At 43.5% G+C, this 18,526-nt stretch overlaps 1 protein-coding gene across 1 annotated transcript in view; it reads right to left on the minus strand.

The window, feature by feature from the left end:
* Nucleotides 1-12,632: 12,632 nt before the first annotated feature.
* angptl6 (angiopoietin-like 6) overlaps nucleotides 12,633-18,526 on the minus strand; it is a 55,219-nt gene continuing 49,325 nt past the window's right edge. Inside the window, exons 5-7 of the mRNA XM_060941996.1 lie at nucleotides 15,406-15,599; nucleotides 14,554-14,824; nucleotides 12,633-13,011 (exon numbers count right to left, since the gene is read on the minus strand). Coding sequence (XP_060797979.1) covers nucleotides 12,812-13,011; nucleotides 14,554-14,824; nucleotides 15,406-15,599 — 665 coding nt within the window. The 3' untranslated portion in view covers nucleotides 12,633-12,811. The remainder of the gene's footprint in view (nucleotides 13,012-14,553; nucleotides 14,825-15,405; nucleotides 15,600-18,526) is intronic.

The following is an 18,526-nucleotide window of genomic DNA, read 5'->3' on the forward strand; positions in this document are numbered from 1 at the left end:
TCGTTATTCCATTTATAAGAATCTGAATGACAAGGGACCATTTATTGTTCAAATCACTAGCTGTCATTCGTCATTCCATTTCATGCGTCATTCACTTTAGGGAGTTCCTGAGGGGCCTTTCTGTGTGGAGTTTGCTTGTTCTCCATGTGCCTGCATGGTGCTCCGGTTTCCCCTACAGTTCAAAGACATGCAGTTAGGCTAATTGGCTACTCTAAATTGTCCATGACCAAAAGCAGTGCAGCAGAAGAGTGCTAGCTCCCTGTACTTACTTATGCCGCTTTTCCACTACCAACGCGGCTGAGCCGTGCCGTGCTGAGTTGGGCTGAGTCGAGCTGAGCGGGGCTATTGGAGTTGCATTTTGACTACAACCGCGCTGAACCGTGCTGGCTGGAAGTGGGTGGACACATTGGGTGGAGTTAGCAAAAGTGGGTGGACGTCACGTGATGTCGTTAAGTGATGCAAACAGTGACATCAGTGACCTTTTAAGTGGTAGTCTCACAACCCGGATAGTAAACAATAAACACGGAGGACATGGAGTCGTTAGTGTTACTGGTCTTGGTGCTGTGGCTTGTTGTCACTGACAATGCCAACAGATACTGGCAAGAGTGTATAGATGAGGCGAGGCGCATAAGGCTTCAGAAATTCTCGTAATTCGTAATTCTTCTCCTTCCGGGTTTACGGTGTTTACAGATCCCAGCGTGCTCGCGGGGCGTGTGAGGACACTCCTCCTCACCAATCAGTGCACAGGGGAGTGTCTGCTCACGCCCCCAGCCTCACTCGGCTCGGTTGGGCTCGCTTCAGCCCCACTCCAAAACCGTGCGAGTTTTGGGTGCTAAACAGGGCTGAAGCGAGCTGAGTCGTGGTGCTCTAAGGTAGTCGAAACGCAAGCTGTGTTGGGCTGAAGTGAGCTGAAGCGAGCTGAAAAAGGGTAGTGGAAAAGGGCCATTTGCCAAGAAACCCTAGGAAAGGGATCCAACCGAGAACATACTGGATGGGAGGAGAAGAAGAAGAGATCCCCATTAACTAAAACCGTCCATCCATCCATCCATTATCTGTAGCCGCTTTATCCTGTCCTACAGGGTCGCAGGCAAGCTGGAGCCTATCCCAGCTGACTACGGGTGAAAGGCAGGGTACACCCTGGACAAGTCGCCAGTCCATCACAGGGCTGACACATAGACACACACAACCATTCACACCTATGGTCAATTTAGAGCCACCTGCCTAAATTATTAGCCTAACCTGCATGTCTTTGGACTGTGGGAGAAACCCACGCGGACACGGGGAGAACATGCAAACTCCACACAGAAAGGCCCTCGTCAGCCACTGGGCTCGAACCCAGGACCTTCTTGCTGTGAGGCGACAGCGCTAACCACTACACCACCATAGCAGAAACCATTGTTGCCAAATTAATAGTAATAATAATATTATTATTATTAACCCATGAAAGAGGGCGGCAGGGTGGTGTAGTGGTTAGCGCTGTCGCCTCACAGCAAGAAGGTCCGGGTTCGAGCCCCGTGGCCGGCGAGGGCCTTTCTGTGTGGAGTTTGCATGTTCTCCCCGTGTCCACGTGGGTTTCCTCCAGGTGCTCCGGTTTCCCCCACAGTCCAAAGACATGCAGATTAGGTTAACTGGTGACTCTAAATTGAGCGTAGGTGTGAATGTGAGTGTGAATGGTTGTCTGTGTCTATGTGTCAGCCCTGCGATGACCTGGCGACTTGTCCAGGGTGTACCCCGCCTTTCACCCGTAGTCAGCTGGGATAGGCTCCAGCTTGCCTGCGACCCTGTAGAAGGATAAAGCGGCTAGAGATAATGAGATGAGATTAACCCATGAAAGAAGCTGGCATTGTTAATTCTACAGTGCTGTTGAGATCTCTGATCTGATTGGTTGGAATATTTTATTTCGCTTGATTGTCTTTAACAGCAGCTCTGACAATAGAGGCAGTTGTAAGACAACTCAAAAATAATGGGCGGCACGGTGGTATAGTGGTTAGCACGGTCGCCTCACAGCAAAAAGGTTCCGGGTTCAAACCCAGCAGCCGGCAAGGGCCTTTCTGTGTGGACTTTGCATGTTCTCCCCGTGTCTGCGTGGATTTCCTCCGGGTGCTCCGGTTTCCCCCAGAATCCAAAGACATGCAGTTAGGTTGATGTGGGGCAGCCTTGAGCTGAGGTGCCCTTGAGCAAGGTACCTGACCCCTGACTGCTCCCCGGGCGCTCTGGTGTGGCTGCCCACTGCTCTGAGAGTGTGTGTGTGTGTGTGTGTGTTCACTGCTTCAGATGGGTTAAATGCAGAGGATGAATTTCACTGTGCTTGAAGTGTGCATGTGACAAAGGTTTCTTCTTCCTCTCTTCAATTAATCACATTTGCACTTGTTTTAATACATTATCGTTTCTTCAGTTACAGCTCATTCAGAAGATCGTGGATGATGGACAGATTGGACAAGTTGTTGGATAAAACCTAACTGTTTTGATTTGGTGATGTTTTCTGTGATGAGATGTTTATTTAGTATTTATGGATGGATTGAAGCTGTGATTTTAAGTTTTCCACCAAAGTAAAGTCTGCTTAAGGTTTTTTTCTTTCTCAGATGCTGTATTGTCAATTTTAACAGGAACTTGTTTTTCAAACATTGAGTAACGTTTAATGTTTCGATAAATGGATAAATTGTCATGAAAAAATATGTCATTCTTTAATAAATAAAAAAGCAAAAAGAGCATGACCCATTATATTCTATTTCCCACTTTATTCAGGTGACGATGACAACAAGGTGTCAGACTTTGAGTGCTAGAGATGCTCATGGTTCATTTCTACCCTCGACCTCACGGGCTTCTAGAAGCTACTCTGCTATTGCAAAAATATACTTCAGCACCACCCACCACCTTCCTTTTCAGGCTCCACAAAGCCCCTGCAATCTTACATCATTTAATGTGCATCATTCTTCACTTCGCCCATAAATAACCTTCAGTTTACTTCACTTGGTGGGCGGGATGGGCAGATCACCTCATGCCAAGAATACTTGTTTACAGTCAATGCAGTTTTGAATAATGTTGTATATAAAAAGTAAAAAATGGTAGGCATATGCAATGTGGAGACAAGCTCTGTCCTGTCCTTTCAGCAGGAGTATGGTAAAGAGTCGGGAAGTATCCAAGGATTCTAATTAAACAAGGGAAACTATGATAACTGAATTTGCGTCAAGGCATAAAAGTTTAATAAGAATGTTCATTTACCAGGCATGGTATTCCAGCTGGTAGCCACTCTTCAAATTCTTATGCCCTGGAAGGGTATAAAAAAGGAAGTATCTGGACTGGTATTTGATGAGGATACTGTATATTCATCAGCGTTTGCTTCTGTTCTTGTGGTTTAACTGTCATTTTCTGTTCATTATGGACTACATCCAATGTATTGGCCGTTTAGTTACTGACACGTTATGTCACTATTGAGAAAATCCAGACTGAATAAGCAAATCTCATTTGCTTTGTGATCAAATGCAATATTATGGAACAGCAAAGCAAGAGAAAATTTAAAAATGAAAAATAAAAAAAGACTAATGATGACATATGAATGACAATGGGAATAGGAAGCTGGTTTATTGCTAATTATTCTATCCACATTGACTGGGTATGAGCAGTTGCACACTCTGATTGGTTAGTCTACTACTACTCTACTACAGCTCATACAGTATACCTTGAGGAGAGAAAACAAAATGGCGGCACGCATCAAGTCAGATATATCACTTTGTTATCAAGTATTTAAAAGAAACAGAAGTAGCTAAAAGAATATATTTTTTCCCCACCAATATCTTCTGTTACACGCTCCAGCCCAGTCAGTAGTGGTAAGTTGGTACACCTTTAAGTTGGTTTGCCAACCGCCAAAAAACCCTTAAAGAAGAAGAAAAACAAAATGGCAGAGCGTGTCGCTGAACCAACCGAAAACAAGACACCCAAAAATACACAAAAAAGCAACAAAATATGGAATAAAAGTATTTGATGGTAAGAACATTATGTACATATATATATATGGGTGGCACGGTGGTGTAGTGGTTAGCACTGTCGCCTCACAGCAAGAAGGTCCTGGGTTTGAGCCCAGCGGCCAACGAGGGCCTTTCTGTGTGGAGTTTGCATGTTCTCCCCGTGTCCGCGTGGGTTTCCTCCGGGTGCTCTGGTTTCCCCCACAGTCCAAAGACATGCAGGTTAGGTTAACTGGTGGCTCTAAATTGACCGTAGGTGTGAATGCTTGTTTGTCTCTATGTGTCAGCCCTGCAATGACCTGGCGACTTGTCCAGGGTGTACCCCGCCTCTCACCCATAGTCAGCTGGGATAGGCTCCAGCTTGCCTGCGACCCTGTAGAACAGGATAAGCGGCTACAGATAATGGATGGATGGAGATATATTTGTTTTTTTCAAGAATTATTATTATCGCATTTTTCACAAATTGCTACTGTCATTTCACTGGTTTGTTTACATTCTATGCGGAAATTATTTTGTCAGACGTTTTGTATAAAGTCTTTATTTATCAAATTTGTAAAAAATAGAAATAAAAATGCTCTGTTTCTCAAAATCCAGTGAATGTCAATAGAATAAAACAGTTATTCCACTCAATCTCACCGTACACGGCTTATAGCCAACTTGGTGCGATGCGCCTCGTCAGCTAACAGCTCATGTACGACTTGATTTTGTGGAATAACTTAAATATTGCGGCATGAAACTTTACTTTAATGTAACAATATGGCTTCCACACTGATTATTTGGCAGTTTATAAGATAGCACTTGATCCAGCACAGCCCTTCATTTTGCATTTTTTAAACTGTTACCCGTGCACAAATCCTAATCATGTAATACTAAACTGAGATCATGAAATCATAATATATCTGTGGGATGTAAGCTATTTTAAGAAGTTGATCACATCACCCCTACTTTATCCACACTTTGGCTCCAAGTAAAAATCTTTTATTATCTGCCAAACCACCTTTGAGCAGGCTCTTTATTAGTACCTAGAATAAAGCAGGGGATGGAGATTTTTCTTACAAACCCCACAGTTATGGAACAGCCTTCCTATTATGGCCCTTTTCCACTACCCTTTTTCAGCTCATTTCAGACCAACACGGCTCGCGTTTCGACTACCTCAGAGCAGCACGACTCAGCTCACTTCAGCCTTACTCAGCACCCAAAACTTGCACGGTTTTGAAGTGAGGCTGAACTGAGCCAAACCGAGCTGAGTGGGGCTAGGGGCGTGAGCAGACACTCCCCTGTGCACTGATTGGTGAGGAGGAGTGTCCTCATATGCCCACACACACCCCGCGAGCACGCCGGGAACCACCATCTGTAAACACCGTAAACCCGGAAGAAGAAGAATTACGACAAATTATGCGCCTCGCCTCATCTATACGCTCTTGCCAGTATCTGTTGGCGTTGTCGGTGACAACAAGCCACAGCACCAAGACCAGCAACACTAACGACTCCATGTCCTCCATGTTTATTGTTTACTATCCGGGTCGTGAGACTACCGCTTAAAAGGTCACTGATGTCACTGTTTGCGCCGCCTAACGACATCACGTGACATCCACCCACTTTCGCTAACTCCACCCAATGTGTCCACCCACTTCCAGCCAGCACGGTTCAGCGCGGTTGTAGTCAAAATGCAACCCCAACAGCCCCACTCAGCTCGACTCAGCCCAACTCAGCACCGCACGGCTCAGCCCAACTCAGCCGCGTTGGTAGTGGAAAAGCACCATTAGTGTTCAGGACTCAAACACAGTTGCAGTGTTTGAATCTAGACTGAAAATCTACTCATGAGCATAAAGCATCCTTTTAACACGCCCAGTACTGTTTGACTTTATAGTGTGTCACCCAGGAGAGGATGGTTCCCTTTTGAGTCTGGTTTCTCTCAAGGTTTCTTCCTCTTGTCATCTCAGGGAGTTTTTTTTTTTTAATCCTTTGCCACTATTACATCTGACTTACTCAGTAGGGATTTAAATCTAAATCCACATCAGAATTGAATTGTAATTATGCACACCACACTTCAACAATGAATATGGCCCTGACAGAACATGACTGGCAAGCAGAGGCACCAGTAACGAAGTGTTACTATTAGAGCTGGGACTTGAGCTCAGCCAAAACTTAGCCAGACACCAAAAAAGCAACAGGGCAAAAGATTTTACAAGGGATTAGTGGCAGGCTGCCAGGTCGCTCCGTTGTGTGTACCTGTCGATGTTGATTTTAAAAGTAACTAAGTAAATTACACAGGGAAATGAATACTTGAGTCTGAGTGAAAAATACTGTAGCGAACATGTAGTGTGGAAGAAGAGTCTGGAGACAGAAATCTTAGTTTCTCGGTTGTTAGCCTGTGCTACTTGCTCTCGATAGCACTGGCTTGACTGCTTTATTAGCATTCGCTAACACTACTGATGAATGCTACACCGGCTGGAAGGTGCTGCGTTGATGGCGCTGATTCGCGGTTAAGCTTGCATTGGCCTTCAAGAAGACCAAGGGCGATAAATTTTTGGTCCCTCCCACTATAAATCAAAATCATATTGGTTAATTAATCTGTCACTTCCTACCTAAACATACACTGCCATGGCCTTCTGTCCCAGCAATGAAGTCCTAACCAATGAGTAAGCAGCTCTAAACTTTTCTCATCTTAGAGACAACAAACAAAAAAATCTCATTGGATAACTCGATTTTAATGTTTTCAGGACAGTAACCCTTTCATTTCTGAAGGAAATTTGATATAAAATGAGGCCAAATTAGAATTAAAAAAGAATAATTAGAATGAAATTATGAAAGAATGAAAGAAATTAAATAAAACATTTGAAATGCTGATATGTTCAGGCTTCTCTGAAGGCCTAGAAAGCCCTGACGGTTCCCCTCTCAGAGACACCATGTTGGCCTGATTGGGTTGGATGTTGGTCTACATCTTCTGGATTCCCCTCCCCTTTTCTCTTTCTCTCTCTCTCTCTCTCTCTCTCTCTCTCTCACACACACACACACACACACACACACACACACTGAAATGGTATTCTGTAGAAGCTCCTAAAATGTGATGAATTTCATCAAATATTACAAAGAGCAGTTTAAATCATTGACCACACCTTCAATAAAAATTGTATAATACTACGTCAAATTTCATTTACAAATTTCTCAGCTGGAGTATTTACAATTCACATTTACTGGAACTCAGAGGCTCAAACATGTTCCAGTATGACAATGCCCCTGTGCACAAAGCCAGCTCCATGAAAATATGATTTGTCAAAGTCGGAGTGGGCGGCACGGTGGTGTAGTGGTTAGCGCTGTCGCCTCACAGCAAGAAGGTCCGGGTTCGAGCCCCGTGGCTGGCGAGGGCCTTTCTGTGTGGAGTTTGCATGTTCTCCCCGTGTCCGCGTGGGTTTCCTCCGGGTGCTCCGGTTTCCCCCACAGTCCAAAGACATGCAGGTTAGGTTAACTGGTGACTCTAAGGCCCAATCCCAATTCTAATTTCTACCCCTCCCCCTTCCCCTCCCCCTTCCCCTTGGCCCTTCCCCTTGAAACTGAGCTACAAGGGATAGGGCTTGAAATTCAACCCCTACGTATTGGGATAGCCCTTCAACGATCGCATACGTCATCGCGTACCTCCGTCAGCGTTTACGTTAGCAAAATGTGACCAAATGCGTCACTGGCTGCGACCAGCCGCTACAGTCAGAGCCAGAGGCAGAACCAGAAATCTCTGCTGGCAGGGTGTGATTTGTTAACTAACACCACTGAACGGGATATCTTTGGCGCTTCGTGCACCACATCCGACAGAATGAGGTGTCAGAACACTTATGTAAACAATAAAAGCGAGAATAACAGAACAAAACGTACGCAGTCAAGCAACCGAAAACAATACTCACTCCCAAAGCTTTTTAGCAGCAGCTTGGATTTCAGAAATCGCTGCTCATTCTCAGCTCGAAAGCGAATCAAGCGGCGTGTTTCCTCTGGATAACAACTTAAAACACGTAAATAATGGATAAAATACATTTATGACAATCTTTCGCCGCGGGAACCGCCATCTTTCTGAAATCCGCATGAAATCTCGCTGAAATCCGCATGGCATTGTGGGAAATCACTCAAACCCCTTCGTTTGGAGTCAGCTCCAGGAAAATCTCCGTTTGGAGGGGTACAGAAGCCCTACCCCTTCCCCTACCCCTCCGCGTTAACTGGGATTGGGATACCCCTACCCCTTCACGTGAACGCGCAAAATGGAGGGGAAGGGCCAAGGGGTATGTCCAAGGGGTGAAATGGGATTCGGCCTAAATTGACCGTAGGTGTGAATGTGAGTGTGAATGGTTGTCTGTGTCTATGTGTCAGCCCTGTGATGACCTGGCGACTTGTCCAGGGTGTACCCCGCCTTTCGCCCATAGTCAGCTGGGATAGGCTCCAGCTTGTCTGCGACCCTGTAGAACAGGATAAAGCGGCTAGAGATAATGAGATGAGATGAAAGTCGGAGTGGAAGAACTTGAGTGTCCTGCACAGAGTCCTGACTCAACCTTATTGGACACCTTTGGGATGAACTGGAACACTGACTGCACCCCAGACCTCCTCACTCAACATCAATATCCGATCTCATTAAGGTTCTTGTGGCTGAATGAACACAAATTCCTACAGCCACGCCCAAAAATGTAGTAGAAATCACGAGATTCGTGTGGAAAAAGTCATGTGAAAAGTAAATTTTATTACTTATCTAAAATTGTGAGATTAATCTGAAAATATTCAATCACTGTACATTTGTAATATTTACCATTAGCTTGAATTTGACTTGCTGCCACACTGATTACGTTAACTTCTGGAACTGATGCTAGTTTAAAGGCCCGGTCCCACAATACCGATAACTATAATTATAATGATAACTATAAACTGCAGTTATGTGGTTGATGCTCACACCAGACCGATAACGATCCCTATAGCCCAGGCCTTGGTTTATCCGTATCGGTGAGATCGCTTCTGGAGCCATTTTTCCAGGCCTGGACCTGATCCGATAAAACATCTGACCAATCAGGTAATTGTTTACATGTGACGTTGTCTGAGCACGTGCTATTTTTCCCCGAGCATCTTTGTACATCCTTGTTGCATCATGAAGTCACGGAATACGGATTCACAGGAAATAAAAAATATAATACAAAGCATGGATCTTTTATTCACAGATACGTGATTTTCCATGAAATATCAATAGTAAGTTAATAAACATATAAATACAGGTAAGATATTTTCATTATGAATTTCGGCAGTCCAAACATTTAATTGTTTTAGACTTCTTGATTTTTTTATCCATGATGCATCATCCGTATGAAATCAGTAGCCAATCTGTAATATACTGAAACGTCTGTGACCAATCCGTAAATTATTAGCATCCGTATTAAAATACGTAACCACTCTGTATTTTGTCTCATCTCATCTCGTTATCTCTAGCCGCTTTATCCTGTTCTACAGGGTCGCAGGCAAGCTGGAGCCTATCCCAGCTGACTACGGGCGAAAGGCAGGGTACACCCTGGACAAGTCGCCAGATCATCACAGGGCTGACACATAGACAACCATTCACACTCACGGTCAATTTAGAGTCACCAGTTAACCTAACCTGTATGTCTTTGGACTGTGGGGGAAACCGGAGGAAACCCACGTGGACAACATGCAAACTCCACACAGAAAGGCCCTCGCCGGCCCCGGGGCTCAAATCCAGGACCTTCTTGCTGTGAGGCGACAGCACTAACCACTACACCACCGTGCCGCCCTCCGTATTTTGTATCCTTTTTTATTATATTTCTGTAGTCTGTGACCTATCCGTATTATATCAACCACTGGAGTGTGTTCATGGGTTGTTCTGAAGTCCAAGCTGTACAGTGTGACCCGGAACAATGTGCTACGACGTGGAAAATCTTCCATGACTATTCCTAAGTTGCATGCATTTATTTCCCTGAGTATCAGGACCAAGCGATATTAGAGTTGGGATTATAGTTGTGGTGTGACGGCTCCAGACTGGAACTAAACTCAGGCAGAGAGATAGTCGTAGATGTAGTTATAGGTATAGTTATAGTTATCGGTGTTGTGGGACCGGGCCCTAACCTGGCATTAGCAAAGAAAACAAGATAAATTATGGAGTGTGGAGACAAGCTTTGTTCTGTCCTGGTGTAGCAGTGGTGCAGTAAAATGGGAAAAGGTGTGGATGATTCCATAGCCCCTGAGGAGACATGGGAGTGAATGGGGATGTTAAGGAAACAAAAATTTTTTGAGGAGAATGAAAGCCATCCTTTAACCCGTCAGGGTACATATTTTCAGTGGTGATTATGCCTCAAATTTGAAACGGCATTGAAACAGGAAGCACCTGGGCTGGTCTGTGACTCATTAATATATTCAGCAGCTTTTGCTTCTCCTCTTGTGGTTTGTTAGGAGCAGCCTTAGGGCAACTTTATCTCCAAAAGAAATTGACCACAAAATGCCTAATTAAAAATGTTTATTCTGGAATAAACAATGTGAGACAAAGTGTCAAATGCAGACTTTTTTCCCACTGATGCATTAAAAGTAACCGACTGATTTTATCACCTTTGGATTGCATCCCAAACAGCACCACTCAGATATGTGTATGATTCATAATTGTATTCATCAGCTTTTACTTCTCTTCTTGTGTCTGATGCATCTTCTTTCTTCTCCTTTTCATTCCGCACCACACTCACACAGGGAAAAGCAGTGGGTTAAGGCTTTGGCTTCCAGATCGGCGGCCATGAAACTTCTGCAGTACTCATCATTTTGTTCAAACCAAAATAATACAAAACTTACTGTTCTTTCATCTATCCTTTTGCGTGATTTGTACTTTGTTTGGACATTGTGTGCCTAGTCTACAGAAAATGACCAATAGTGTATAGAAGCCTGATGGTCACACTCATGTGTATAAAAAGCATTTTTTAAAAAGTGCTGCACCATTCACCTGATTTGGATTTAAATACCCTGAAAATAAAGTTATTTTGATCAAAGCATATTCATTATTCCATTTCAAATCCAATATAATGTGCTAGACAGCTAAAATAATAATAAGGGAAATCAGATACAGTCAGGATGGTATGGGAAATGCAAATTAAAAAAAAAGATAGCAGTCTCATCTCATCTCATTATCTGTAGCCGCTTTATCCTTCTACAGGGTCGCAGGCAAGCTGGAGCCTATCCCAGCTGACTATGGGCGAAAGGCGGGGTACACCCTGGACAAGTCGCCAGGTCATCACAGGGCTGACACATAGACACAGACAACCATTCACACTCACATTCACACCTACAGTCAATTTAGAGTCACCAGTTAACCTAACCTGCATGTCTTTGGACTGTGGGGGAAACCGGAGCACCCGGAGGAAACCCACGTGGACACGGGGAGAACATGCAAACTCCGCACAGAAAGGCCCTCGCCGGCCACGGGGCTCGAACCCAGGACCTTCTTGCTGTGAGGCAACAGCGCTAACCACTACACCACCGTGCCGCCCCGCAATTAATTCTTGAAAATGTATTTTATTTTATATATATATATATAGAGAGAGAGAGTGCGGCACGGTGGTGTAGTGGTTAGCGCTGTCGCCTCACAGCAAGAAGGTCCGGGTTCGAGCCCCGTGGCCGGCGAGGGCCTTTCTGTGCGGAGTTTGCATGTTCTCCCCGTGTCCGCGTGGGTTTCCTCCGGGTGCTCCGGTTTCCCCCAAAGACATGCAGGTTAGGTTAACTGGTGACTCTAAATTGACCGTAGGTGTGAGTGTGAATGGTTGTCTGTGTCTATGTGTCAGCCCTGTGATGACCTGGTGACTTGTCCAGGGTGTACCCCGCCTTTCGCCCGTAGTCAGCTGGGATAGGCTCCAGCTTGCCTGCGACCCTGTAGAAGGATAAAGCGGCTAGAGATAATGAGATGATATATATATAGAGAGAGAGAGAGCTTAATCTCAGACTGAAAAAATGAGAAAAAAACAAATTTTTTATTGAAATAAATTTATTCTGAGAAAAAACAAATCTGTCAGCATGAAATAATTATTGTCAACAAAAACACCCTGGAAATGATAGTGAACACAATGCAACTGAAGCATGTTTCCCATTTAAGTTGTACATGTTTGAGTTGATTGGCATGTGTAGGAACTTTCAAGCTGTAATCCACAATTTCCTGATTAACTGGGGTATCAGTATGAGGTGACACAGAGGTCAGGTTCCCTTGGTCATCCCTCACCATGAGAAAAACAAGAGAACACACAAACCAAATGAGGGAATAGTGTTAACCTTCATAAGTCAGGGAATGGCTATAAAAAATAGCTCCTCACGTGAAAATGTCCATTTCTACTGTTAGGACAAAAAAGAAAGTGTACACCAACTGGAAGTTTTACAAACTTGCATGGAAGAGGACCCAAGTTTATTTTGCCCCAAGGAGGAGGACAAGAGAGGCAAGAAAATATATAATTTCAGTGTCGATATTTTTTCTAATGAATATTACCATTCATATGATTTATAAAGTGTTAGATTTGACACTTTCTATAAGACTATTTAACACCTTCAGACATAAATTTAATGACATACATAAAATAGCCACAATTAAAAAAATAATAATTTAGGGGGCTAAAGCCTTCTAAAATTGGTCTTGCAACTAACATCAGCACTGACAGTGAGTCAACAACAACATATTTCATTCAGCAATTGCTCATTGTCATCTTCATTATTCAAAACAGATGCAGTCATCAATTCCAGCAGAATGAAATAGAACCAATTTATTGCTGGCCTTTCTGAGACTTTTGTCAGGTGTTTTCTGTTCCTCGAATGTTTGCCCATCTGTCCAGGTCAGTAGTCAGTATCCGGTTCTACTTCACCTGGACTTGAATGGGTTTAACCATCATGGTTACCTTCTTGAGAGAGTACGAGCCTCCATGGAGCTCAGCCCAGTACACTCCATCCTGGTAGCGGCTGCGGTAATGACCTCCTCTGTACCAAACCCCATTCAGGTTCGAATGAGCACACATGTGGTACCACCACCCCCCCTTCTGGTAATGAGCACAGTTACCTACAGGAAGACACACAGGCAACTCAATCATGCAATTTAACTACAGGAGCTCATAGACCACCGAAGGCATGCACTGTATTTGAGTATAGAGGCTGTGTCTTTGTAAATGCTAATTATCTTCATTGCTAAAACTAGCGAACCTTCTGACATAAGCTAACAATAAAAAGATTATATAGAGACTGTGACTAAAATCACAGTAGTTTGCACTAGCTGTTACAAACCGGGACGTCTGGTCATCGTTCCCTATCGATCTGGAACAGTAAGAGACAGAGAATGACGCTTAGTGAGGAAAAGTTGCGCCCTGTCACCCTGAACAAAATTTAAAAAAAATTTAATTGATTGAAAAAATCATGAAAATTGAATGAGTTATGTGATTGAAAAAAAATCCTATTTTTCATGAAACATATCTGTGAAGATACTCAGTCGTCCAGGTACATAGTAATCTGTGGTTGGTAGAAGAGAGCAACTGGACTTGCTTGAAAAGTCTTGAAGACGTTTCGCCTCTCGTCCGAAAGGCATCATCAGTTCTGTCTGTCTAATAGGGAGTATCAAGTATTTATCCTCTCATGGATCATCATAGAATCCAAATCAGAATGCTGATGGCTGCATTGAAGGTGGCTGATAGATGTCATAGACCCCACCTCTGTTCAGTGATGGTCGTTCCAGGCTGACAAAATTGAACGATCCTCTCTGGCTAAGATGTCTGCCAGTTTTCTGGAAGTCCTCTCATACTCCCGCACTAGTCGAAGGGAACTCATCCCAAAGTGTGTAGAAACATATCTGTGAAGATACTCAGTCGTCCAGGTACATACTCTTCTACCAACCACAGATTACTATGTACCTGGACGACTGAGTATCTTCACAGATATGTTTCTACACACTTTGGGATGAGTTCCCTTCGACTAGTGCGGGAGTATGAGAGGACTTCCAGAAAACTGGCAGACATCTTAGCCAGAGAGGATCGTTCAATTTTGTCAGCCTGGAACGACCATCACTGAACAGAGGTGGGGTCTATGACATCTATTAGCCACCTTCAATGCAGCCATCAGCATTCTGATTTGGATTCTATTATGATCCATGAGAGGATAAATACTTGATACTCCCTATTAGACAGACAGAACTGATGATGCCTTTCGGACGAGAGGCGAAACGTCTTCAAGACTTTTCAAGCAAGTGCAGTTGCTCTCTTCTACCAACCACAGATTATTTTTCATGAATCATTCCAGATCAGTGATCCAGATCAGCACCAAAAGTCATAGCAATGTAATTCAGCCCAGAGGTATTCTGCATGTGAAATTTGGTGATTGGTTGACAATTGAGGGAGAAATAGTATCTTAAAAACTGTAATAAAGTAGAAAGATCCTGAATGAGAGTAACAATTTGTGCCATCACTGCTCACGCAAATTAATTACTGAGGGCAACTTTGAGTAACATTCAACTGCAAATTAAATTCAGTTAAACCCTGTGAGCAGTACATTTATTGTTAAGAAGGGTTAAGTCTGAGAAGTGAATATAAAAATATCTGTACTAATGTTTGACTACCTGAGTAGGCGTCTTTGTCGCGGTCGAGTGTAGTGAAAGCTTTATTGCTGTGCCAGGAGAGTGAGTCACCAGCGGTGCCCTGGTAGGATCCAAGTTTCAGGCGGTACCAGTCGCTCTCGGGCTCTATATGGAAGCTGTCATACTCTGCGAAAGCCTGCCGGCCCTGCCAGTCCTCCATGTGCACTTGGAGCTTGTAGGAAGCCTGTGAGGTCAGCCAGTATAGATTCTCCAGACCAAGCCAGTACTCACCATCCAGATTTCCAAAACCTCGCTGTGTAAAAGGTGGAAATTTCACACTGATTAAATTTAAACATATCACTCTGTTTCATAAACTGGCCTCAGATTGTTAAAAGAGCATTGTGAGAGAACACAAAGGTAAATAGAAAAACCTCAGATCCATGGATAAAGTTCTTGATCGATTAGTCAGATTATAACCAAGTACAACCAAGTACAACCATTGGGAACCCATGGCCTAATGGTTAGAGAAGCAGCTTTGGGACCAAAAGGTTGCTGGTTTGATTCCCTAGATGAGTAGGACTGGCTGATGTGTCCTTGAGCAAAGCACCTAACCCCCAACTACTCTGGCAAGAGTGGTGGCATAGTTTGTGTCTGATTAGCCAAAGAAAAAACTGATGATGTGATTATCAGTTTGGGTGATATCTGGCCAAATAAATAACCAAGTAGCATCAGGTTGTGACTATGCAGGTCTTTTTACCATCAGGTTTTGTGAGTATCTTTTTGTTGTTGTTTGTTTATAAGTATCAAAGGGCTCTGTGAAATATTGCATATCCCCATTAACTAATTTGCCTGGATAAAGCCTTTGTTGATACAAAGAAGGTGACTTGCGCCAACCTTGTACTGATCCCAGTTCCTGAAGAAATTGACAGAGCCGTCCAGTCTTCTCTGGATGATGGTCCAGCCTCCCTGATCATGGCTCTGGTCACACCATGCCTGGAACAGACAGTTGGAGTTGTATGGACGCAGCAGATAGATGCCACTGATGTTTCCTCCTGAATCCAGGACATGCTGGCAGTCTTGCCATGGCCCTGCAACAACAGAAGCCATATTTGCCAAATTAATGATATTATTAGCTCATGAAAGAACTTGACATTGTTAAATAGCACTTATACCACAGTGCTGTTGAATTCTCCAATCTGATTGGTTAGAAAGTGTCGATTAATAAATAATAATAATTCGTTCAACTTATATTGTGCCTTTCTCACACCCAAGGTCATGTTACAATTACAAAAAAAAAAGTCCACCAAAAAAGGGTCAGGATATAATTCCAATGGCATAGCTACCTACAGTCCCACCAAAAAGTGCACAAAAGTAAGTCCCAAACCACCTGCATAGCCACCATGACGCCACCGGGCAACATCGCTTGGAACACCACACCAAACACAGAAGCACCGCCACACAGAGTGCTGGACAACTCCGATGTTAAAAGAGTAACGAACTCACTGCGGTCCATAGTGAGGAGCACAGGCATCACCTATGCACTGTAAAAAAGAATAGTTGAGAATACTTGAAATTTCAAGGCAACTGTCTGCATTAAGAATTTTATGTTTTGCCAACGATGTGCCCATGATAATCCAAACTATGACAACACTGTTATCTTTATTAAGAATTCTTCATTAAGTCAATTTTCAATTCCTCATTCTGCCAACATAGATTTCTCTTTTTGCTGAACAGTGGCATTCACAGTAGTACAAAAAGGCAGTTGAGGTTATCACAATTTTTGGGGGGCTTTTTTCACCTTTATTTGGATAGAACAGTGTAGAGACAGGAAAAAAATGACCTCAGGTTGGAATTGAACCCAGGTCCCTGGATTTATGGTATGGCACTTTATCCACCTGAGCCATGACACCCCCAAGGTTAGTACAATTTATCATTAAACTATACATGCCTTTTTTCATTGTTCTACACAATTACAAAACTTCAATAATGTACAATAAACTTCACACTTTTTTAAAAACTTTATTTCAGTATTGAAGTTTTGTAATTGTGTAGAACAATGAAAAAAGGCATGTATAGTTTAATGATAAATTGTAAGAACCTCAGGGGCATTGTGGCTCAGGTGGATAAGGCACAATGCCATAAATCTGAGGACCTGGGTTCGATTCCAACCCAAGGTCATTTCCCTGTGTCTCTCTACACTGTCCTATCCAAATAAAGGTGAAAAAAGCCCCCCAAAAATAGTGATGACTTCAATTATCTTTTGGTACTACTGTGAATGCCACTGTTCAGCAAAAAGAGAAATCTATGTTGGCAGAATGAGGAATTGAAAATTGACTTAATTAAGAATTCTTAATAAAGCAGTTGCCTTGAAATTTCAAGTATTCTCAACTATTCTTTTTTACAGTGTGGTGAACCAAGGCCTGTAGGGAACCGAGGCCCAAAACCGGGTCCGGAGTTATGCCACAACCAGCGGACCAAACATTCAAATAAAGAACATTCAAACAAAGAACAAATAAACTATACAAACACAAAAAGAAAAACAAAGGGGGGAAAAGAAAAAGAAAAAACTCTGGTGAAAAGCAGCAGCCAGAATGCGTACAGCATACTCTCAACTGGAAATGGGGAAAAAAAATTCTATAACAGTAGCTCTGATAATAGCGCCAGCTTCAAGACAATTCATATGCTCATTTGAATATATTATCTCATCTCATCTCATTATCTCAAGCCGCTTTATCCTTCTACAGGGTCGCAGGCAAGCTTGAGCCTATCCCAGCTGACTACGGGCGAAAGGCGGGGTACACCCTGGACAAGTCGCCAGGTCATCACAGGGCTGAATATATTATTTCTACAGTAATTATTGTGGAAGTTCAACATACTGGAACTGGACGAATTTTAAAGTATGCACATGCAGTGGTGCAGGGCGTCAAATGCTCCATTTACACTTGGTTTAAAATGCGTTTTGGGTGATCAAGACACAAGTGGACAGCTGGGACACATCACTATATGCACCATTCTCTATCATGGGTCTGTAAGGTTGACCCATGTCCTGTTGACCGCTTGTGTTCAGATTTCATTACTGCCTACATCACTTCTGCCAGAAGCCAGAATTGTTTAGCACAGGATAGCTAAGAAAACAAAAATGTTTCAAGAACTAATAAACTCGGCTTGAAGTATGCTGAGCTGGCAACCGATGCTGAGCAACATGGCTGGAAGGCTAGGGTCTACCCAGTTGAAATTGGCTGCAGAGGTTTTGTTGGTAAGTCAACCACCAGGCTGCTTAAGGACATGGGAGTCAGCGGTCAAGCCCAATGCCAAGCCATCAAAGCCCTTTCCAGTGCCGCCGAACAGGCCAGTCGTTGGCTCTGGATTAAGAGGAGATATATCACCTGGGCCCCCAAATAACAGCCGCTCCATTCGGGTGAATAGTGAGAGTTAAAGCAGAGGGGGGTACACCTGGAACGCCAGATGTCACCGATGAGCCCTCTGGAGGTGTTGTGGGCCTATCATCGAAACACCTAAGAAGGAGGGTGCCCACCTGATGACCCCAATGAAGCTTTATTCCTCCATACTCCACCCAAATACCGTTAGGGCACCCACCTGGAGACCCTCAGTTTGCACGCCTGTCCTCACCAGTGCTAGCTCAGGTAGATGCACTCTGCAAGGGATTGTACCAACTAGTCCTAAAATAGAACTACACTCACCGGCCATTTTAATAGGAGTTTGTTCTTGATTCTAAGATTCCTGTTCTTGGCTACAGGAGTGGAACCCAATGTGTTCTTCTGCTGCTGCATGCTGAGATGCTTTTCTGCCTACCATGGTTGTAAAGAGTGATTATATGAGTTATTATATCCTTCCTGACAAAAAAAAGCTTGAACCAATTCAGCTATTTTCCTCTGACCTCTTTTATCAACAAGGCGCTTGTTTCCACCCACAGAACTGTCGCCCACTCCCTCGATGCTTTTTTGTTTTTTGCACCATTCTGTGTAAACTCTACAGACTGTTGTGTGTGAAAATC

This window comes from Neoarius graeffei, chromosome 16 (genome assembly GCF_027579695.1).
Source record: "Neoarius graeffei isolate fNeoGra1 chromosome 16, fNeoGra1.pri, whole genome shotgun sequence".
Taxonomy (NCBI): domain Eukaryota; kingdom Metazoa; phylum Chordata; class Actinopteri; order Siluriformes; family Ariidae; genus Neoarius; species Neoarius graeffei.